Source organism: Panthera uncia (assembly GCF_023721935.1).
Source record: "Panthera uncia isolate 11264 chromosome A1 unlocalized genomic scaffold, Puncia_PCG_1.0 HiC_scaffold_16, whole genome shotgun sequence".
Classification (NCBI taxonomy): domain Eukaryota; kingdom Metazoa; phylum Chordata; class Mammalia; order Carnivora; family Felidae; genus Panthera; species Panthera uncia.
In genome coordinates, this window is record NW_026057576.1 from 68,276,692 (window position 1) to 68,301,833 (window position 25,142).

At 37.3% G+C, this 25,142-nt stretch overlaps 1 protein-coding gene across 4 annotated transcripts in view; it reads left to right on the forward strand.

Annotated features, from left to right (window-relative positions):
- The window catches only part of CLYBL (citramalyl-CoA lyase), a 245,147-nt gene that overhangs the window by 207,811 nt on the left and 12,194 nt on the right, over positions 1-25,142 (forward strand). For 3 of the 4 annotated variants that reach the window (XM_049647510.1, XM_049647511.1, XM_049647513.1), the window contains exons 3-7: positions 6,857-7,045; positions 11,225-11,326; positions 13,037-13,130; positions 14,504-14,671; positions 19,237-19,361. In XM_049647510.1, the coding sequence (XP_049503467.1) occupies positions 6,857-7,045; positions 11,225-11,326; positions 13,037-13,130; positions 14,504-14,671; positions 19,237-19,361 (678 nt within the window). Of the gene's footprint in view, positions 1-6,856; positions 7,046-11,224; positions 11,327-13,036; positions 13,131-14,503; positions 14,672-19,236; positions 19,362-23,366; positions 23,618-25,142 lie in introns of those variants that run through there. The other variant, XM_049647512.1, reaches the window with a different exon arrangement.

A 25,142-nucleotide genomic window follows, 5' to 3' on the forward strand; every position in this document is an offset into this window, starting at 1 on the left:
TCAGTCAGTTAAGTGTCCAACTCTTGGTTTCAGCCCAGGTCATGATCTCGTGGTTCATGAGTTTGAGCCCTTCATCGGGCTCCATGCTGGCAACACAAGCCTGCTTGGGATTCTCTGTCTCTCCCTCTCTCTCTGCCCCTCTCCCTCATGCACGCATGCATTCTCTCTTAAAGTAAATAAACTTAGTTCGTTCTTTGAATTTTGACAAACGTGTAGGCCTGTATGACTTAAAGCCATTGTTTTAATATTTTAAAAAACATTTTTAATTGTTCAGAGACCTTCAAAATAACGTGGGTCTCAAACTCATGACCCTGAAATGAAGAACTTCATATTCTACCAACTAAGCCAGTCAGGCGCCCCTCCTAAACTTGTGTTTTAATGCATCTTTCATAATTAACACATCAGAGACTTTGCTCTACCAAAATCTATATTTTCAGAATAAACAGAGTGCCTACAATTGTAATAATCTGTGGGATAAGTCAATGAGTGAAAAATTTTTCACTTTTTTTTATTGTGGTAGTAGTATACATAACAAAATTTACCATCTTAACCATTTTTAAGTGTACTATTCAGTTGTTACTGATGCATTCACATTGTTGTGCAACCATTACCACCATCCATCCCTATAACTCTTTTCATCTTGTAAAACTGAAACCCTGTACTCATTAAAACTAACTCCCATTCCCTCCTCCCCCCAGCACCTGGCAACCACTGTTCTATTTTCTGACTACTCTAAGTACCTCATTTAAGTGGAATCACATAGTAGTTGTCTTTCTGTGACTGGCTTATTTCACTTACCCTAATGTCCTCAAGGTTCATCCATATTGTAGCATATGTCAGAATTTCCCCTGTTTTTAAAGTTGAATAATATTCCATTGTGTGTATATATGCACACCACATTTTGCTTATCCATTCTCTTGTCAATGGACATTTAGCTTGCTTCCACATTTTAGCAATTAAGAATGCTGCTGTACACATAGGTGTACAAATAATCTCTTTAAGACCCTGCCTTCAGTGCTTTGGGATATATACCCAGAAGTGGAATTGTTGGATCATATGGTAATTCTATTTTTAATTTTTTGAGGAACGGCCATACTGTTTTCTATAGAGGCTGTACCATTTACATTCCCACTGAAAGCACACTAGGGTTCCAATTTATCCACATCCTCACCAACACTTGTTTTTTTCTGTTTTTTTTTTTTTTCTAGTAGCCATCCTAATGGGTATGAAGTGGTATTTCATTGTAGTTTTGATTTGCATTTCTCTAATTATCCATGGTGTTGAGCATTTTTTTCGTGAGCTTATTGGCCATTTGTATATCTTCTTTGGAAAAATGTCTATTCAACTCCTTTGACCGCTTTTTGAATTGTGTTGATTTTTGTTGTTGTTGAGTTTTAGGAGATCTGTATATATTCTAGATATTGATCCTTTATCAGTTATATGATTTGCAAATATTTTCTCCCCTTCTGTGCATTGCCTTTTCTCTGTTTATATCAAGTGTCTCTTGATGTACAAATATTTTTTAATTTTCATGAAGTCAAATTTCCTTTTTTCTTTTGTTACCCTGCCTTTGGTGTTGTCAGTGAATGAAATTTTAAACCAGTTATTTCGTGGTATATTCAATATTGTTGTAGATTTTCTTTTTTTCAAAAATAAGCAAACCAAGATTTCTTTTTCATGTGGAAAAAACAATGGGATAGAAAACAGTATCACCTTCCTAAAGAAATGCTACCCAGGTTGTACTAATTAATGAGAATTTCTTTGCCTTTTGTCCAATGCAGTCACTACAACAGGCTCTGTGATCATAATAAATTTTTATGCATTTATAAGAAAAATACAATAACATAGTTTACTAATGACCTGTTTTAGTCAGTAGCACTTCCTTTTTAAAAGTATAAATGTATAGGGGCACCTGGGTGGCTCAGTTGGTTAAGCTTCTGACTTCAACTCAGGTCATGGTCTCACGGTTTGTGGGTTCAAGCCCCATATCGGGCTCTGTGCTGACAGCTCAGAGCCTGGAGCCTGCTTCAGATTCTGTGTCTTCCTCTCTCTCTGCCCCTCCCTTGCTCACATGGTGTCTGTCTCTCTCTCTAAAAAAATAAATAAACATTAAAAATATGTATATATAAATATATAATAGAAGTTATATGAAAAAGGAGATCCTTAAATGGAAAGTTCACTCTGAATTTGTATTTTAAACCAAACCTCAAAATTTTCAAAACATTTTTCATGTACCTAGTGATACCAAGGCCCAAAGTTTATTTCACTCCATGCCTGTGGCATCATTTTACAAATTAGATAAAACGGAAATCATATGGACAGATTCAGAAAAGATAGAATTCACTAGTGTTTTTGAATATGTGGCATGGCAGTGTGCCTTTTGTACAATTAAATAATGAAATATTAATTGCACATTTTTCAAAATCACAAAGGTTATATGTCTCCCTGAAATCTAGAAAGTATTTCTATTTCTTTATTTCTGTTTCTTCGTATTTCTTCATTACCAAATCTGGGTTCGGCAGCACAGCTTTCTCACGGCTCCTGTTGCATCAAGGGTCATCTTTGTGATTTCCTCTGAAAACAACTATACATTAACATACAAGGTTTGAGTGGGGGATGGAAAAGGGAAAGGTGTTAATTCAGATGTTATGAAACTGTGATAATGCCATTATTTAAGGCACTTATTTGGGTATGTTTATACTTTGTAGTTTTATAAATAAACCCAAGGGGCTCCTCCTGGTTGTCACAATCCTCCTTGAATCTCGTATCCTGTCTGTCTCTTCCTATCCGACAGTAGAATTGATGCCGCTCTAATCCCTGGAAGTTTGGAACTAATGAACTGACTGCTGAGCTGCCGCCACGGAGCTTGGTCCCAAACTATACTGTACTTCACACTCGATTTATTCTCCAGATGGCGAGACTGTGCCGCCCTGCCGCGAGGGACCACCTCTTCCACTGGAGTGTAAAAGTGGACGGATGTTGTTTTCTTTGCAGATTTGATCATTCTGAGCTAGAAACTTGCGAGGATGATTAGTTATTAGCTTTAATGGGTGCCAATTGAACCAACTGCACGCATATTTTCTCCTTTAATTTTGGAGTCTGCAGGTCTTGGCGGTGGTTGATTTATCCGCTTTCTTACGTCACTGGAGCATGTCTCTTCCCCAGGTGATAAGAACCGAGTCTCTGAAATCATAGCACGCCTTGGTTCCTGGCCCAGACAGAGTCACATAATACGGTGGCTTATGTATAAGGACAAGTTTATTAGCCACTGGTCCACTGCACTGAGCAGCCCATGGCACGAAATATCGATTGAATGTGGGAAGTTTGGTGACACCACTTTTTATTTAGAACAGGGGCCGATGAAAATTCTGATCTGTGCCTACTTTCTTTGTGACCTCTGTGGAGCCCACCTCTGGAATCACATACTACAGAACACACTATGGTAATTAGTCTCTGCAAAGATCTGACGTAACTGTTGATAAAGGCTTTAATTCCATTCCTTATTCTGTTTTTTTTCCCTCCAGGTTTTCAGATTTTAGAGGAACAAGTTCATCCTACATTAAGAAAAATCATACCAAGGCCATTCTGTAGTGTTAACACATTTAGAATGCAGTTCCTTCTCAACCTCATTTTGAACAACCCATTTTGCTACCAGAATGTAAGACACCCTTCCCCGCAAAAAAAAAAAAAAAAAGGTCTTTTTTGAGTGGCCTCTTTTTGCTTTAATTTCCTCTTCCTTCTTTTTGCCAGGGAACATTACCTCCCAATCATGTCAGCAAATCACCTTCTGAGAAGGTGGTGTCTGCCAGGCCGTATCTTACTAATCCCCCGAATGAGATGGAAATTGGAAGGATGGTCAGGGCCAAATAGCAGGCAAAGAAAAAGAGAACCAAAGTGTGAAGGGAGCGAGGTGATGCAAAGGAGAGAGCTGTAACAGAGAGAGATTGGTATCAAGGGGAGAGAGAGAAGGAGGGAGAGAACAGAATGAACAAAATTTCTTTCTTTTCACAACTGGGTGGACTGTGGCTCTCTCTAGCTGAGCACCCAGAACTAAACTTAATTGTTCTTAGAAACTGCCTTCCTCTCACCCAGCAGATGGCATGGGTGTGTTTGCTAGCACAGTAACATATTTCACCATTAAAGCACCAAAAAGAAAAAAAAAATCAACATACTTGTTGGTTGGTATAAATTCAGTGAGGTTGTTGGATATTTTGGGATACATAGCAGAGGGATGCACACTCAGTTTATGTAAATTACAACAAGCAACAGCCTGTTAATAAGGATGTTGTGTGGCAATATACCTCCAAAGCCATCATCTTTTTCTGGAAAGGTACAGAATGATGAAGTGGAAAGCACTTGTCTTAATTCTGAGCCAAAAAAAAAAAAAAAAAATCTAATAAAATGCTGACTATTCACTATTCATTATTATAATGTGAAAAGTACTAATCAGATTATGCCTAAAATTGGAATTAGGTATTTCATTTGCAGCCAATTTCACAAGGGTTGAATTTTACTAAGTAAACCAGAATGTGCTGAAACCATGGCAATCTGACTTTAGATAAAAATCACGAACAGGTTTAGCACACGAGCTTTGAACAAACAGTCTCCTTCTAATCCAAATGAAACAACAAAACAGCTTAGAGGTCAGATTTTATTTGACACCTACATGAACAGTTTAGGAAGTTGATGTTGCCAGGCTTCCGTCACCTTGAGCACACATGCAGATTAAAGTAGAGAGTGTGGATGATGATTCAAGTAACTCACATTTTTAAATGCATTTCAGGCTAAATGATCTAGTTAGTTCCCTTCCATTTTCCATTCACTCGGTCCCAGTAGGCCCTTTAGAAGCCCAACCTGCTATTGAAAGAAACCCTGGAAATTGAAATATTTACAAGCTGCAGCAATCCTGAGTTTGTAGCTGTTCAGGCTACATGGAGCATAACGCATTTTAGGTTCTCTGAGGCCATGGATCTAAACACACACACACTGCCAAAGAGCTGAAGGCATTTCTCCCGACAGCTCAAGGTGTCCTTAGAACCATGATGCTGAGCTCACTTCCGCTCTTCACCTGCAGCATTTTCCTGTTTAATGAACAGGACTTCCTATTTAATGAATGGAACAAGGCATGGGGGGGCAAGTGGATGAGTTTTATAGCTGTGGAACAGCCAAAGGCATGACGTGGAACCAGGCCACTGTTGGCTCCATCATCCCTCACTTTAGCTAGTGTGAGCTCTCTTGCTTTTGTCTAAGCTTGGCCTAATTATCAGCAGTCAGGGCTCTGTAAATCAGGGCTCCACAGAGCTGTCCTAAACTGGTCTCCGTACTCTGTTTCCAACTGACCTGACAACTCTAAGCCACTGTTTCCTCACACTGTTTAACTCAGACCACATTTGGAAGCCTTCCCTCCTCTTACTCGGTCGTAGACCTACATCCGTCTGCTTTAAATCTACTGTCCTGGCTTGTCTTGTTGATTAGACTTAGACCCAATATTGGCTCTAATAATTCTTTTTTTTTTTTTTGTCTCCACTTTGGTTTGCTATTTTCCCAGATAAGTATTGCTGTTCAAATGGCTGTATATTGTTAAGACTTTTTTTTTTTAACAACATTCATCAGCAGTGAGAAGCTTTAAAGTTTTATTAGTATCATAAAAACCCTTCCCAAATGAAACTACTTTTGATAAGTGTTCATTCTGACAATGAGAATTTGTTGAGGGCTGTTGGCAAGTTGGAGGAATTTGTTTTTGAAACTGAAATTGGCAGGAAGTAATGACCCCAAGTGCTTTCTTTCTCTTAACTCCAACCCCCAGCCCTCAATGTGCTCCTTTCTCTCCCCACCCCCTTCCCCACCTTCAACACCCGAACTGAGAGGCAATAAATAACATGTTTGGTTTCATACAGTTTTTCTAAGGACAATTCATACACTGAAACAGGCTTCAACCTTTCAGCTTTTCCTAACTATGGAGTATAGACTGTCAACTCAGAAAAAAATGTATTTGTCTTCCACTTCATGAGGGGATTTCTTGGTGATATTATTGCCTTACATCTGAATAAGTTGGAGCTTTTTTGTACTGTGGAATGTCATTTTCCTATAAGTGCCTTCTTAATTGAATGTCAAAATTCAACTCAGTTGCAAAAAAAATTTTGAGTTAAAAACATGATGCATATGGAAAGAGGAAAACAAATCCTTATTTTTTCCCTAATGTGACTATGCCAACAGATGAGACTACAATTATCCAAATGTTATGTAGTTCCTTATATTTATTAAACGAGAAAATGCAGGTAGAAAACTGAACCATGCCTAGAGCTTAGTAAATGCTCAATAAATGTTATGTATTAATTATTTCACCTTTCAAGTTGGGAAGAAATGCTAATGAGAAAGAGGACAGTATTATTTAGAAGTGCACCAAGAGTGCTTGGGTGGCTAGTCAGTTAAGCGTCCAACTTCAGCTCAGGTCATGATCTCACAGCTCATGGGGTTGAAGCCGTGTCAAGCTTGCTGCTGTCAGTGCAGAGCCTGCTTTGGATCTTTTGTCCCCACACCCCTCTCTGCCCCTTTCCCGCTTGCACTCTCTCAAAAATAAATAAATCTTTAAAAAAGAAAAAAGAAGTGTACCAGTATGCATTACAGTGGCTGTCATCTCTGTTATAGTCATCTTGAATGAAGTCTGGAAATCAATCACTTGTCTGTCAGATCGGACAACTTGCTTCCAATACCATTTATGTGCTAGACAGGAAATGTGTAGATACAATCATGGTGCTCAGACTCTGAATCCATATAGTAGACTTACGGTCAGTAGGACTGTGTTTCCTCTCAGTGATAAATAAACTTAAGAGATACATTTTATCGACACTTACAGAATGAAGCTCGATCGAGAATAGTAAAAACTCTTGAAGACTTTGATCTGGGCCCAACTGAAAAGTGTGTGAGGGTCAACTCGGTGTCCAGCGGTCTGGCCGAAGAAGACCTGGAGATCCTCCTGCAATCCCGGGTCCTTCCTTCTAGCCTGATGCTGCCAAAGGTCGAAGGTCCTGAAGAAATCCAGTGGGTGAGTAGCTAATGCTTTGCTTTAATTAAAGACTCAGGAGCAGCTATGAAGGAGTAGCAGAAAGGAAGGATTTGGGTGCTGCAGATTTTGAAAACACGTACACGGAACAGAGAAAAAGGGAGCTGAGGAAAAGAGGGGAGTGCAAGAGACTATTGCCTTCACACAAGGGGAGCCTGGCTTTACCCAGCGTGTTCAGAGGAACAACTCCGCTCTTGGGATGATGCTTCTGCACCCTGCTCAGATTTGCGGCTTGGACAGGACAGCCTCCTCAGTCTTTGGAAACTAGCTTTTGCCTGAGAATTGGATCACACCTCACACCCTGCCAGGCCCTAACCTCCACCTGAAAGAGCAGGGAAATAAATGGCTGTTACCCAGGTTCATTTGAAGTCTTCATACACAGCGAAAGCACATTAGCCACGAATGAAAAAATGACCCTAGAGGAGGAGAGGGAAAGGTCACTCCTGAGGGCAACTAGAGGAATAAACAGGAAGCTTTTAACTAGTGGTTTTAATTAGCACAGATATTATTTCCTGAACAGCTCTCCAGTTCGTCCTTTTTTAAATTGCTGACAGGTGTGTTTGTGTTTCACGACAGACTTTTCAGCCAATAAAAACCTGGCATGTCAAATTACTTAAGAAAACTTTGAAATGGGCCTAATTATACTATGATTGTTTTAATTGTTAAAGTAGGGGGAGGCTAGATTTTATTTAGGAGTTGCTATGATTTTGCAGATCTCTGCTGAATAAAATAACTGTCCATTGTGCCCCTCCAGGGCAGACAGGCTGTGACTCATCAGTGCTGGAAGCTTGGTAAGGGCATGTGGACAGTGGTGATTTTAAAGCCACATCTGGGATTATCTCTAAGGCTGTGGCTGCAAATACAGCAATACAATGAATAGTTGTAACACCTGAGAAAACCATTCCCTTTTCTAATGCACGTAGATGCCTTGGATCTATACTTTCCAATGCTATAGCCACCTGCCACATGTGGCTACTGAGCGCTTGAAATGTGGCAAGTCCAAATTGAGATGTGCTATAAGTGTGAAATACACACGGAATTTTGAAGACTTAGGAGCCCTCTCCCCCCAAAAGACTGTAAATTATCTCAATAATTTTTATATTGATCACATGTTGAAATGACTATATGTCAGATTGGGTAATAAACATTATTTTCTTTAAGATTTTTTTTTGTTTTACTCCTGAAACCCATGTTACATTATATGTTAACTAACTAGAATTTAAATAAAAATTTGAAAAGAAAAAGAAAAGCAGGCTACAAAAAAAATGAATAAAAATAAAGAATAAAGTTTTTTTTTTTTTTTAAGTATTCTCTACACCCATCATGGGGCTTGAACTCACAACCCTGAGATCAAGAGTTGCACGCTACACCAGACCAAGCCATCCAGGCGCCCCAGGTTGAATAGACATTATTAAAACCACATTCACCTGTTTCGTTTTACTCTTTTAATGTAGCTACTAGAAAATTTAGAATTACATATGTAGCTGCCATTCGGTTTCTGTTGGACAGCTCCGTGTTGGAGTCTTCTTGAAGACCCACGTTCAAGGACCCATATTTACTGTCTAAGCTGGAGTTCGTTTCTCCAAGGTCACCCCTCAGAAGCTGGGAGATACTGGTTATAGTAGGTTACACTCTCTGAGGCCTCCTACCCCATTTGAACATGTCTTAAATGGATTGAAACGGAATCTGAAGCCACTGTTCCCTTTTGGTTTCATAGTTAATGCCTGTTTATCACCATTATTACCCTTCATTTAAGAGACGAGGACCCACCCCAGCCTTCAGCTACAGCTCCTGTTCACTGTTTTAAATCCTTGGATAGAAATAGGATTTCTAGTTAACAGAAGTCTTTTGGGCTGTTTATTTTTTCCTCTCCGTTTGTATTTATGTGAAGCATAAAACCCAGAGCCTGATGCACAACTGAAAGATGGGCTTCCTTGTTTTCTTTTGTGTGAGAATCTCTTGCTGGTCTTTTGTCGCTAGTGTGGGTTCTTGTTTGACTGGCACGGCTTATTGGACTATAACAAGCGTGACTCTGCCTCCTTTGTCGCGGGACAATTCTCCCACAAATCCCGAACAGTGTGCATTCTTCCAACACACTATTGGGTGTGCACTGGAATTGAAAGAATTGCTGAGCCCTGCTACTTCATCTCCTCCCCAATCTCTTTGTGATTTTTTCCCCTTCTTTTCCTCCACCCCCCTCCCCCTACCCCTCCACCTCACTGAAATGAACACTTTACCAGGCCGGAAACATTTAATCGTCTCCTTTTGAAAAAATTAATTGAAACTTCTCCACTAGTTACCTTTTGTGTCAGTACTTAATGCAATTTTTTAAGAAAGAAGGGGAGGAGGAGAAGGAGAATGGGCTAGAATATTTAATGTTCAAATGCCCCTATTGGCTTAAAAACAAAAAAGCATTAGAGATTTTTTTGTAAGAACAGGAAACATAAAGTATTTAACTAGTTTTAAACTTCATGATTTTCGTAGTTATAACTGTGATCACAAAGAATGGGGCAAGTAATGTTGCAAGTTTCTTCTTCTTCTTCTTTTTTTTTAATGAGGAAAAAAGTTCCTCCAGCGCATATATAACCCCAGAACCACTAATATTTCATTACCCATTTTCTGGCTTAAATGTGACATAAATTATGTTTTCTTTTCATTTACACGGAATATTATCCATTTTGTCTCCTTCAATTGTAGCCCTCTTTCTTGCTATTTTGGTTGAGTTATTCCTTCCCTTGAAAAGTTACTAAGGAGGTGACGATGATGGTGTCTGAGGAGGGGAGGAGCCGTGGAGCAACTGGGAATAATTCTTCATTACTGAAAGCTGTGATTTATTTTAGCCTAATTGTAAAGTTACTGCAAATTGCTCAAAAGCTTTTTAAAGATCCCAGTGATTAGATTTTTTAGGGGGGGGGGGTGCTGCACAAGCAAGGAGGGGGCAGCTAAAAGGGGAAATAACACCTCTAATCCTGCTTCTGGTAAATAGGCTGCCAGCTTTTAAAATGAGTTTCCTTTCTATTAGTCAGAATATTATGCTAAGCCTTAAGCATTAGTTTTTTTATGTTGCCATAGCAGCCCTATTCCTGCAGGGTGGTGACCTCCGATGATTACAGTACAAAGCTTATAGGGTCTTGAAACCCCCTTTGAAGATGAAAAGTCTTTGATGGTTTATATTTATGCAAATCTCTTAGATATGATTTACCCAACTGAGACTGAATGGAGAGATGATTAAAATTCCCTTTTCCTTTGATATCCATTAATGGCTGAATATTCCTTAAATTTAAAATGGATATATATGTTTTCATCTTTATTTACAAAAATATCTTTGTCATACCTGTGTGTGTGTTTTTTTTTTATCTCCCTACATCTTATTAGATCTAGATAGACATAATAGATTTACAATTTAGAGTGTGGTGGGGTTTTTTTTTTCCTTTTGAAAGGGGGGGGTGGTGGTGGTGGAGATCTGTGCAGGAGCTTTTGTATGTTTCCAGATGATAGATTTTGGAATTTGGGCTACCCCACTGGCAGCACAGAGCTAGCTGTGAACTGGTCTCATGGAAAAAATTGGCGAGCTTTGGTCTTCAAAGAATTAAACTTCCTTTTTAAGGTCTTCCTAGGTAAGCTAAAAAATTATGAAGAAAAACCTTCTGAACAAAGGATAATGGTGCTATAATGAATAATGTGGGTGCCACGCAGAAGGCTGCTGAACAGTTACACTGATGTCAGTGCCTGGTCCAAAACAAAAACAGAAAGGCAGGTAGAGCAACACTTTGCTGTTTTGGGGGCCTACCATTTGCATTTAACGACGTGAAGGCTAGAGGTCTTAAGCAAATATGTTTTTAAGAAAAGCATTTAAACTCCAGAATCTCTCTTTCCACTTCTAACTCCTAGGCCTCAAATTACTCCTTTAGGGGGGAAAAAAAAATTAGAATGCTTGAAGTTTTACTATTCAGTTTGGTGGAACTTTGTTACCTTTTTCCTTTGGTCTTTCCTCCTGTTTTTGTTTTGTTTTGTTCTGTTTTAATTCTTTTTTTTGTGTACGAAATAAGCTGGGATATTACTTCCTTAGGCCAAAGACTTGAATACTACTTTTGTGACTAACATTTTAGTGATTGTACATTTTTTTCCCCTACTAATCACCTATGACACTTTTGGTTTTAGTTTTCAGACAAATTTTCATTCTACTTAAAAGGCCGAAAACTTGAACAACCTATGAATTTAATCCCTTTTGTGGAAACTGCAATGGGTTTGCTCAATTTTAAGGTAAGAAAACATAATGTGACTAATAAGTTAGTATTTTATTTACTACCTAAAGAGAACTTCTGTTCTCTTGACATCTACTTAAACTATTTTTCTAGAAATATTTTTAAAGCAAAGTAAACCTTGAGCACCATTTATTGCCTATAATAATCCAAAATCAGGCTGTGAGCATCTTAGAAGACAAAGAGATTGGTCAAGTAGCAAGGGAAAACTTCCCAGACCTAAATATTTAAATGAAATGTCTATATATTCTTATTTTAATTAAATAAACATATATAAACATATGCTTTGAATTACTATATTTATAGTTGAAATGTACATGAAAATGTATTTTGTTGCCCTTATGAATTAACTTTCAATTATTCTTTTGTATACAATTGCCTTCTATTGGGAAATTTTCTGGCCTCTTTGTAGCAACGTTAGCCATAATGCCTACTATATAAGATTGCTATTTGTAGGTTAGTATACACCAGTAAGTTGTAGTATATTATTTCAGTTTGCCACATTAGAACATAAAGTATTTCCCAGTACACATTCAGGAAGATTAGCTGAGCCAGGGGTTTTCCAGCATTGTTTAAGCTGCCTTAAACAATTTGCCTTAACAATTTCATGGCTATCTTGTTTCCTCCCTTTTATCACTGATCATTTAAACTGTTTTCCAAAATATGTCTCCCATTTCACCTGACTTGTTAACATCAGTGTAGCACCCCGTTTCAGAGGGCAGGAGAGAAGAAGTCCCTAAAAACAAAGAAAAAACATAGTTGAACTGCCTTAGATAATATGGGAGTAAACGCTCTGAGAGGAAACTTTGAGACCTACTGGACCTTGCAGGAGGGCCAGGGGGCACATGTTTGGGAGCCGCTTCCAGCCTCATGATCAGCGTGTTTACACCACTGACCACAGATTCTTCCAGCCTGCCCCACAGTTCTGAGATACAATCAAGCATATCCCTTAGATGCAACTAGATTTATACAATGATTGAATTCTAAACTCTGTTGTACCGTTATATGCCATAGTGTACTTAGAGCACTTACAGCCTCTGAAATTAATCAACAGTGTGCTCACCCCATTTTCATGTCTTCCCCACCCACATGCTGAATCTCCACCTTTGTTAATTCAGTTCCAGCTATGACAAATGTTATTAATCTTTATTTTCACATAGAAATATGGAAGTTGCTAATTAATACATCTTGGATGTCTTGTTGCATTTTTATTTTCCCCTCTGGAATTGTAGATTTTTGTATGTCTTTAGTCCTGAGGCCATTTACTAAGAAATCCTGATCCTAATGCAAATAATCCAGTGAATTTGATTTAAAAATTCTTCTTATGTTTTATGTTTATTGTTTGAGAGTCTCTTAAAGCAAGAATGAATTTTGGAAAAGCAGAAATAATTTATAGTACAATCAAAATGAGTTAATTCAAAGTTTCTCTAGAAATTAGATGAACTACGATTTGAATATTATATTAAAATACATTTATAACTATATTCCTACAGTCCATTAAGCAAAGCAAATCTATACAACATACTTATCTTGGACAATATTAAATGCCTTTGAAAAGAAGTGAATTTGGACTGCATTTTTAGGGCTGCTAGTTTGCTTTCAGCCAAACTGTGTGAAGAGTTGGATCTTTCTGTCACTTAAATACATCATGCTGCTTCTCTCCAAACTGTTCACTTCCCGTGAGATTTGGTTCTGTTCTGTTCCTTCACAGACCGTGTGTGAAGAAGCACTAAAGACCGGACCTCAAGTGGGTCTTTTCCTAGATGCTGTTGTTTTTGGAGGAGAAGACTTTCGAGCCAGCATAGGTATCACATTTCTCTCTCTCTCTTTTTCAATCTCTATGTGTGCATGCGTGTGCGTGCATGTGTGTGTGCGTGCGTGCGTGTGTGTATGGATGGATGTATTTTTTCTTTGCCCCTTCATGAATGGACATTTACATGACAATATATATTTACCAACCATGACAATGGTTGTTCAGCTGAATGGGCAATACTTTCTGATAATTTAGGGCCCCTCAGAGCTGTCCTGCTTCCAGAACACTACATTATTACTTCTGTTCATGTATAAAATAATAAAAAGCCTGTTGCAACCTCAGATGTGGTTCAGGAACATATGACATCTACTTTGTACATAATAATATATGAACAACCTCTCCATTGCTTAAATATTTTATTTTCACATCAGTATGAGGGCTGTCTAGGCTTCTAACACAAATTTAAAGCAATTTCACATTTGCTTTAATGAATCATTTTCTACACTAAATGTAGTATGCAAATATTATTTAAAATAGATCCTAAATTCCTCCTAAAGTATATTTCAGAACTCTTCTTATTAAACATTTATTGAGATAGCATGCTAGTTTCCACTGATCTTCCCCATCCGTTGGGTACTATGCCTCTGGTCTGGGTACAGGGATAACTAGAGACTGTGGACATGCCTAGAAAAGAGGCCAAGGCCACAAAGCATTTGCAGAACCACAGTTCCAGTGGCCTCAATACTGGCGCTTTCCCTGAGCAGTGTCACGGTCCAAATAGAAACAGTGATACTCCATACACACCCGCTCCTAGGGTGAAAGAAAAGGAACTTATTTTAATACCAGCCTTTCCAGGAGACTTTTGTGTTTCCGACAGTTCAGCGGACACTTTCTGCCTCTTTCAAAATGAGTGCCCTTCCGTTTCCCCAAGTTCTTCGTCCAAACCCTGAAGCTGCTCTATTTGGCTCAGAACCTTAGTTATGGCAGGACACTGCAACCACAGCACGCAAATTTCTGTGCTCGGTGAGAGAAGTTAACCATTTCCTTGCACAGCCACTCGGCCACCTTTTGTGGTGCTGTCTTTGGATTAATACTTTCCAAGCAATGGCAAGAAGGAAAAAATATACCAGAAGTAATTTGGGACCCATCATTTGTGATTCTATCTCCTGAGATACAGGAGGGGCCTTTTCTTACTCCACACACAAGTAATGACACTGAACGATGCCTTCCAAGAGAAATAGACACATATGAAATTTAATTCTGCATCCACATATCCCTTTCTTCGTCTATACTAGAATCATAGTTTTGCTGGGAAGCAGTTCCCAGGATGACATAGATGTCTTTACAAAGGGAGTTTCTACAATAGATGGCTGGGTTTGGTTTCCAGAGTTAATGTCTCCCTTTGCTGTCAATATCCCATTTCAGGTGCAACAAGTGGTAAAGAAGCCCAAGATATTCTGTACGCCCGACAAAAGATTATTGTTATAGCGAAGGCCTTCGGTCTGCAGGCCATAGATCTGGTGTACATCGACTTTCGAGATGGAGAGGGGCTCCTCAGGCAGTCCAGGGAAGGAGCCGCAATGGGGTTTACTGGTATGACTCTTGATGACATCTTAGAAGCAGTATCTAAATTCGCAAACACTCCATAAAGGTAGAACTACAACCAGAAAGTCGTGTTTCTGTTGCAGCCGCATGTCTCTTATACTTATTCTATCTGGCATGTGAAAAAGCCATCTAGGGCAAGAACCTGCTATATAAATGGTCATGGTTTCCTTTGGCTCCGCAAGTCAAAAAACAAAGCACTCGTTTTATTTTCTCTTTACATTAGTTACCACTTTTTCTCTTAAGTATTTTGTTTTTGCTGACCCTCAGGGAGGGATGAAGCTATTACAGGAGTGTTTTTGAGGGAATTGCCATAAGAACTTGGGTTGATGGGTAGAAGAAAATTTTCCTCCAACGTTCAAAATATTAATTCATTTCTGAAAAACAACAGTGATATCTTCTTTGATTTTTTGTTTTTTTTACTTTTATATTCTCCTGCCACTTCAAGCCCCTTCCTTCTGTCCCACCTCCCAGTACGTGTCTCTGCACCTGACGACACCTACGGGCATTGGCTGGCACTCAGATCAGTGGGTCCCCTGCAATCCCATCCTGGAGCGCAGGCAGATATCTCTTGATTGCTATGTCCGATCACTCAGATCCCCAGGAGTCTGGAGAGCAACCGAAAATTGTGTTTTTGCAATAGAAATCCATTTTTTTCAAAACCACAGTAGGATTCTACACACAAACACATGTCTGCGGTTGTGTTCACTCACACACACACGCAACTGCGGATAAGAAACACCATAAGCTCTTTTATTCTTATTTCTTCTGCTGCTGCAAGTTATAAGACCATCATGATCTGAAATGAACCCAGATAAGAAGGAAAAGAGACAAACATCCTTACTATCCCTTTTGTAAATATTTTTGAAATGCGGCCAGTTAGGGATTATGGAGATAAATATTTCATACAGTGACCTTCAATGTAAAAGATCTCTTAATGGATGGTGGTTTAACCCCAAATAAAATTAAACAACTTAAGAAACAATGTTAATGTTACATTAGAATTAAATGAAGCTCTGACATTTGTTTTTATGTTTTTAACATGAAGAGTCAAAATAAAATGTGATTCCACCGCCAAATTTGTTTAATAAACGAATGTAATCTCTTCTAGAGAAATAGTTTCCAGTCATCTGAACTATTAATAAATGAATTCTCCCTACATTTAATAGTGACTAAGAAAGAAAGAGTCCCTCTACCCCAGCCCTGAGGTTGTCCTTGTCTCTGTGGCGTGTTACACCTGCCTCTTTCCAATGACCAGTTAGGAATAGCCCAAATGGAAAAGTTGGAGAAACGCTCCATGAAATCTATCTAATAGACCTCGATGTTGTTGGTCTAAAATGTGTAGCACTGGCTGCCAAGCAGCCAGATGTTGCTGTGAAATGGGCACTAATTCAATAAAAAAAATTTTTTTTGAAAACACTGAATTGATGCTGGCCTGTGTCACCATCATTCCGTATAACCTGGGTGTCCTCAGCTACCTCTGGGGTAAATGTTTGCTCCAGAACTTGTAAAGGAGTTTGAGAATTTCTCCAAGAAACAGGACTGAATTAAATTGGTCCCTAATTCAATCGCAGAAGACAAGTTACTTCAAATCAGATTTAAATTTCTAGACTGTGCCCAACTCAGCGTGAGGAGCTTACGGGCTTGGCACTATTGTTTCTCAACAACAGGGAGTATTAAATCACACACACACACAAATGGAAGCAGGGGGAGAATGGGGAGGCACAGAGGGTACAGTGCCCATTATATATGCAAGTGAACAAGTCAGTAAAGTGGGGAGCTACACTTCATAACCATTTTGCAATTTTTAGAAAGAAGGGCTTTGTTGTCCCAATTATATTTCTACATACCAATAAAAGGTAATTAGTCTGATTATAAGATATGAGATTACTTGTAGTATTTTTAAACAATAAGGGCTTTCTTTGAGTATTTTAGACCCAGTTCTGATCTGTTTGTCCTAATTATTTGTCATTTAATTGCCATAACTTGGGCTTTGCACAGGAAGGGAGGACAGTGAGAAAGGAAGGAGGGACAGAAGGAAGGGGAAATACTCTATCTGAAGCAAGTGGCTGAAAGTTTTCAAATCAAATGGAAGTATTGTGATATCTGTAACGCTGATAAGGGACAGTCTGTGCCATAAGGATTTTCTGTACTTTTCAAAATTATATATTATTTTTAATGAGTTGTATTTTTTTAAAGTTAGCCATGCAGCAAACAGTTGGTTATAGTTTCTTTTCTGCAGTCATTATTTCACTGGGCCACAGTCCATGCAGATTGATTTTAAATCAATGCATTGGCTCTATAAGTGGCTATTAACATTAGGAATTATTTTTATAAAAAGAAGCCAAAAATAAATCTTGGAATAAAGCTTCAACAGCTGACTTAGTCATCACAGGTATTCCAGTCCTGCATGCTGAGAAGAAAGATTATAAATATGAAGCACGGTAGGTTTTCTTCTTTTTTGCAGTCTTTTGTAGAAGACAAAAATGACACCATCATACAGTCACCTAAAAGACTTGACAGGTATTGATTTAAAGCACGATATATCAAGTGGTACTGTAAAAAGGATTTCATGGTCATAAATTTTAATGTCTTCCAATTTTGCACCCTCAGTAACTTGCCAATAACAGCTCTTCTGTATAAAATATTTGCTTCACTCCCACATGACATTAAAGTCTGATGTCCTGTTGTTGGGATATGTAAGAATCGACAAAAGATAACTTCATACATGGATGTTCATAAATTTCTGAAACTTAACACATATCTGAAAATTACCCTCATTACCTAAAAGATGGATACTTGCAAGCCATCCACGGTTTCAGAGCATTTCTAAATAGTTTTTCTCCTCAAGTCGTAGTGTCTGTACCAAGAAGTTCCCGTGAAATCTGGCTTTTAACACATCAGTATAAATTATGTACATAAATTATAAAATTCAGGACTAACAATTAGTACAAAATGACTACCAGAACTGATATCCTTTATTAATAATATTGTAACAACAATTAGATTACTTAAATATAATTGCAATACCTACTATTAAAAAAAGCTCTCATTTATCATCGCTGGTATTATTTGTTCCCTGAAATTATTCCTCAGTTTTAGTATATATGCTGCTGAAGCAAGCACAATTCCTCAAATAATTTAAAGCAGCTTTATTTGTATAGGGTTTTAATGTTGTATTAGTGTGCTGACAGATAAGAATGAAATAACAATGTGAAAGGATTCTAATTCTGCTACTGTAAGAAAAGATACTGTTACATTTATTCATTTAAACTCTTTTCCTTGAAACACTAAGAATTTTTTTTAACAAATATTGGGTTTTTTCCTATTCAATAGAATAATGAGAGTAACAGGAATTGACCATTTTTAAAAACATCAAGAGTATAATTTGTACTGCCTAAATGTTAAAACAACTATTTCAAAAGCAAAACAAATTGATATATGGACAAATAAATTTAGGAGAGCAAATTATCATTAAGTGCACATTCATTTTTAAAGAACCAAATATGTCCATAACTTTATAATGTATGTAATAAAATATAACCTTGTCATTATTATATCATTAAATTATGTTGTATTTTATTAATGACCTGATTCAATTGCATACTTCCCTGATTGTTAAGTTGTTTCTTTTAATGACTTCATGATTTCATAGAACCCTGTGAGTCTTATGTTTGTGTAATGTTTTTACTTAAGATCCTTAAACTTAAGAAAGAAGCAGAAAGCTTTTTTAAAGCTATCACTACAGAGATAAGATTTCTTCTGGGGTATCTAAATATTGATAAAAGAAGGAAATATTGAGTCTTCATTCTATTTAAAAAAAGGGAAAATCTGGTTATGTTTTTGGGTAGAGAAACTTTCTGTAACTTTTTTACTTAAACATTTTAAAATGGAGTAATCTAGAGACCAAACCACTGTTCAAATTTGCCTTCTGTGTCACTGTACTGAATAAAATATTTTCATTGACATCCAGTTTTCTGTTGGTGGTTAGAAATGGCACACTGTATTCATCTATAAGAGAGAAAATGTTATTTTCTTAATATGTTATTATATGTTATTATAAGCCGCTATTTGACATCTGCTTCTGTAAGCTTTATGAAAACCAACAGACTACTCCTAAAAGAAATCATGGCAGGTGGGATAAATGATACAAAATAAGCAAAAGACAACTTGTAAAATTTGAAAGAGTTATATCATTTTTTTATACTTTAAAAATAATCACTCTAATTTGCAGTTATTATCCTTTAAAGTTTCTGCCAAAGGATTAGCCAGCGAGCTGCCAGTCTACCCACCTGTAACTAAAAATTAGAGATTATCTGCGCTAATGTGGTATTTCTATAGGATAGGAAACACAATTATTCCCATTCTTCTAGGTTTCTTATGTGGTATTCTGGAAAAGCCTGCCAGATTGCAGTTCCTTTCTTTTTAAAAAGTTGTAAAATATTAGTTATTTTGCGTACAGTCTGTGAGGCATTAGGAGGCTTTCCTGGTTGAAACATTTTGTTTGAACATCTGTTTGTTGTTTTGTGTTTCCGGTGTTATTAATCTTCTTGTAGGTAAGCAGGTGATACACCCTAACCAAATTGCCGTGGTTCAGGAACAGTTTTCTCCTTCCCCTGAAAAGATTAAGTGGGCTGAAGAACTGATCACTGCCTTTAAAGAACATCAACAATTAGGAAAGGTAAACGTTTTCTTAATACCTTGGGTGAAACTGGTGTTTAAAATGCCGTGGGGAAAAATATAAAAAATATGTTGTTTCATTTGTTTCAAAAACCATTGCATTGAGAGGGGTAAGTTATGGGGGCAGGGGGACAGCATTCACCAGTGAGAAATTCACTTCAGGTAAATTGGCCCTTCCATGTTTCTGAATATTTCGCAAACTGGCCCTCAAGTCTCTCTATAGTTTATTCTGTTCATAAACTATATTGGAAGCCTTTGAGAAAATAGAAGTCTGTTTAGTTTTTCTCTACAGACTCAGATACAACCAACATTCATAGGAAAATAATTTTAGATCAAAGTGAGAGCAAGTTGTAATGAAATAAACACAGTTTGATCAAATGGTCCTTGTGGAGAGAAGAAATAAATTCCAATTTATATTAATTTCGGGGCAAAAATGTACCAAAATCTCCTCCGGTTGAGTCATTTAAGAGTGGGAGGTTGTATATGTGTCTGTACCAATTTCTGGACCTGAGATTTGGATAGAATGGAGAGCAAATTAACGCTGGAGTACGGTTGTTCCTAATTTAGTGCATCATTGAGCCTCGCGTTTCCTGCTCTGTGGGTTTCTGCTATGTAAATATTGCAGTAGTGATGCGCAATCTGTCTCCACTTTGTGCCAGTAACACTTAAATTAGGTGTCGCCTGAAGGAAGATTTTATGCTACTCGCAGCATTGTCAGTTAATTATCTTAAAGGTTATTTGCAGTAATACCGTTTGACTCTTTTTAAGAGAATGGGGGGAAAGTTGCATTTATAAATCTATCCTAGAGGTAATATCTGAACTCGGCCTTGTTATTTACATAAGGAGTGGAGTTTTAATACCTACGATGCAAAAGTACTTAGGAGAGAAAGAATGTTGAAACATTACCAAGGTTCTAAATCTTAAACAGTCCCCTTTACAAAAAAAAAAAAAGACAAAACTGGCTCTGGGTGGTGAACTGGTGACATCAGTGTGAGAGGTACCACTTAACACTTTTCACTGGCAGTAAAAACACCTAAAAATCCCGGGACTTGGAAATGAGGGTAACAGTATTAAGTGGGTCACTCCCTCTGCTCATTATGGATACCTGCCTTCAGCTCTGACCTTGCACACACGTTCACCCTCACACACAGGCTCATCTTTGCACAAACCTGCACTTAAAATCCAAAGGCAAAATATGTGATATTAGAAACATCCCATTTGGACTGACACCAATTTCAGGATAGTGTTCTTTGATTTCAAATCAGGAGTGGCTATTGGAAAAACACTGCAGTTTATAGAAAAATATTTCGAAGCTGACATTGTGTTTTATGTTCATTTCTATATCTTGACTCCAAAACCCAGGTGCTCCATGAATACACATAAGTATTTACCTGAGAGAAGAGCCATGTACTTTTCCATTCATACATACCAATAACTCCATCCACTCCCCTCTCCTGCCTGTGCCTATGCACACATTCACTAAATGTTTTACACCTCTCTGTGTGTACCTTCTGCCAGCTAAGAATATGCATGTGATAAATACTTCCTACTGAAATAATAAACTGAGGCAAGATATGGGTCATCAAAATGGCAGACCAAGCAGAGTTCCAGTTCTGGGTCAACACTGCCTCTGTTAGTCTACCCTGGTTTTCACATTGGATCACATCAAAGGATGCCTCTTGGTATTGTAAGCAGCTAGGAGTATGGGAGAGGTTACCCTAAATTTCGGTAGCCAACAAACAAAATTCAAACTAGAAACATACTCTTTTGCTGGCATTTCAGTTCTTGAATGAAAGCAAAAACACTTTTCCATCATATCTTAAAAGTATTGTTCCCAAACAAAATTGTCCCAAAGTGTCCTTGCCTTTTGATGATGGCAACTTAAATGTTAAATTCTGAACTGGCTTTTTTTTTTTTTTTTTTTTTTTAATAAGAAATGCTCTCTTGTTGGAGTATAAGCTTCCACAACAGTGTGACAGGACAGCTTTTCTGAACACAGAACCACAGAAATTAGAGCAGAAGGGAGACTTACTATTAGGTCATTTCCTCTCTGCCCCATTGCTGTTTGTTTCCTACAGCAAATTCTCCTGGTGCTTTGTCCAGCAAGGTTTAAATGATTCAAGTAATGGGGCTTCCAGTGGGGACATATGGTTATTTTATCCTGTTCGCATGTTTCTTTCACTTTGCCTATAAATTGGCTGGTCACAAAAATTGGGTCTGCAGGTAGGTGACTCTGGGTCTTGAAGGGTCTTGGGGTTTAAATAATGTGCATTCTGTTTGTAAAGATTTAGTATAAATAGGTTGCTCAATTGTATAAAGTATTGCTTCCAACAAACATCTAATCTGTTTTATTTCAAATGTGAATCACTGATGAAAACATCTACCCTCAGATATTTTGTCCAAAGCACAGGTGACTCTCTCAACTACAGGAAACTGATAGTTTGTGTCCTAGTGAGACAGTTACAAATTTCCAAAAGACCTTTTTTTCCCCACTCGGATGAAAATTTCATTCAAGTAATGTTTTTAAGTAGAAATGACCCAAGAAACCAAAATTATATATTTTTGCCTTGCTCTACTTCTGCTTAAATTGTATTTAAAGTATATTCTGCCCTGAGACCAAAGCCATAGCTGAAGTTCACAGGTAATGCTGGTTCATTTGTGTTTTCTATAGTAATAATAATTATTCTTACTCCATAACTATAATAATTATTATCAAAAATAAAAGTTCTGCCTTTTCTTCTGTCCCTTCCAAATAACAAAATTTGTGGGAATACTTAGATCACAAGTAGGTAACTTACTGGAGTTCAGTTTGGTGTCACAGAATTTTTTGTTGTTTTATTTTAATTAGAAGATGTCCCCTTAGTCTAATGTCAGGTAAAAAATACTTTACATTAAAAAAATAATAATCTGCTCATATAATCTGTCACCATTCAGCATAATGGTACCATTTGGGATAATGATACTAGTGACTGCTTTGTTTCAGGAAACTATAGATATTTATAGGCTAAAGAATTTTGCCTGGCACAACAGTCCCCACGAATAGGAATTAGGCTATAGATTGACATTACAAGCTCACCTTTCTTGTAAAAATCTGTTGGAAAAGCTTAAAACATTTCACATACTCTATGCTCCTATTTTAATTCCCATAAGCTAAAATATGTCTAACTTGCAGACATGAGTCGTGAGATATATGTCCACAATATTAATCAAACTTGAGTCTTTCTCCAATCCTTCCAGAAAAATATATTTTGAGATATACCCTTCATGTCATTAATTATTTTAGCTTCAAATTATTGGTAGAAACTTTAGCCAGGATAAATCACTTTCCATGTGATTTACTTTAAATTTATAAAGGATTTTCTTAAAGGCTGATTTTGTTTCTGTTATTTTTTCCATATTAGTGGCAATTCCACTATTTGAAAATTCTCTATTCAGAACTGAATTTAGAATTGCTTATTAAAAATATGATTTTGACAGTTCTTTTTTTATCAACTAAAAATTGTGCATAGTATGAATATTGGATAACTGAAATGAAAACATCTCAAGCAAATATTTAGTTTATGTCATGATATGTAACTTACATGTTAAGTACATATAAATATTTATGCAATATGTATACATTCATGTATTATGATATAGCATATTTTTTCATGTCTCTATTATAAACCCAGTGCTAAATGTTTTCTCTTTTCATATTCATTTCTTCTTGGGCAAAAAATGACAACTAAAGGAAATGATTAATAGGTAATTCTAGATATCTTAATATAAGAATTTACCATTCGTTTATAAATGGAGACTAACAGAAAAAATGTGAAAGAATAGCAAAGTATATTACATGTGATAGATTTTAAAGATACACTTTGCTAGAATATTCCTGTTTCTGCAGTATCCTACCACAAATACGGCTATGCATCATTTTCAGTTTTACTCAGATCATTATTATAGGTGCTTCATTTGGTTTTGGAAGGATTTCGTCTAACTTTTTCGTTATTTTCATTTGTTACAGCTTCACAAGCTGGCTAAAAACCAAGGAAGAGGAAATGTTCCCCTTTAAAATCTAGGTTCAGTTAACAATTATAAAAGGTCAAAAACAAGGTCACTACTTGACATAATAACTGTAAACATCATCGAAACATTCTACTTTCACTTGCGAGAAAACAATAATGTAAATTAATAAGTTTACATTAATAAGCAAACCCTCTGCTGGAATATAAATTGGGAATTTATATCTTATTAAAGAAAGATTTTTTTTCCTCATGTGAGTCTTTTCATCTAGAGAATTACAAAGAATAATACCCACCCCCCTCCACATACTGAAAGCAAATTATTTTCATAGGTATCTGATTGCAGCTTATACACCTTTCATTTGTGTTTCCAAATGCAGGGCTTTACAAAAGAAATACTGTTTGGGCCAGATGGCCTTCTAGAAGACTCCCTGAGAGAACTCAGAAGTCTCTCTAGCCAAAAATATTGTTTCCGCTTATTCAAGTGCCAGAAATCCCACTGCCACTCTTTCACGCAGATCAAATAAACCATCTAAAGATTTGGTTGTTGTCTTTGTCAGCTGAAAGGGTTGATTCCACTAATAGACAACAGTGTACCCTCCCACACCCATGCGTCCCACCACCCACAGCCTTTCCCCCTTTATTTGTAAGCAGGAATACGAAAATCAGAACCGAGTGATGTCTGGTGAAAATGAAAGATGAAGGAACATAACCTTACTTTTGAGATGCATAGTTATTACATTTCTCCCTTTATTTCCTTGTTCATTTAATATTTTTACAATTATATGCCATAGATTTGACTTTAAAAAGTCAAATTCTTTAAAAAGCTGATAGTCTGCCAATGAGGACTTCAAGGCTGATATATGATTCACAACAAATTGCAGATCTAAACATGTATATCAAGGCAATACAGTTCTAGTGCTGATAGAGCCTATTTCACAGTTTTAGTGGCAAATGGTTTAGTACTAGATAAGAGATCGTATATGTAGGTTAAATCTGATTTTTAAAGTTGTTTGCTTCGACCTTAATTTATAGCATGTTCTTAGGGATATTTTAATCAAAATTTTTCTATTCCGATTTATAGTCTCAAGAAATTTTTTTTGCTCAATTTCAATTAAAAATATAATTCTTTTAGTTGGATAAAATCTCAGAAATCTTCTAGTTAAATTCTTTCAGTTTACAACTTAATACACTAAGACTCAACAAGGGTTTAGAAGCTACCCAAGGTCACTCACAGCCAAGGTGGTGATAGAGCCCCAACCAGAATTCAGGGCAAACTTTATAAATAAAGATATGAACATAGTTGGCATCAGTGAGGTTTCACTTGGGTCCTGGTGACCCTAGGCTAATGACCAAAACCAGACAGAACCTTGAAAGTATTCAGTCACAAACAAAATGTGAATTTGGTTAGTTCACATTGGTATCTTTTTCTTAGTCATACGCTTTTTTTTTTTTTTTTTTTTTTTTTTTTTTTTTTTGCCTGAGCAGAAACTGATGAGGAGGGAAAGAGCAAGAGTATCCGTGTGCCTTCCCAGCACTCCCTGCCATCATTCCCCACATGGTGCCCTCCTTCCCAATTCTGTCCTGCCCCAGAAAGACTTCTGCTCTGATCACCACACACCCCGTTCTGTTCTATTAGTCATCTTTCATTCTATCTCCCAGTGTAGATTGGAAACTCTCCGAGCTACACTGGGAGCCTTTGGCAAAGAGGCCGTATCTCGCCCTGAGCCTCGTTTCATCTCGCTCGAAGGACAGGTTCCCAATGTCCTGTTCTTACA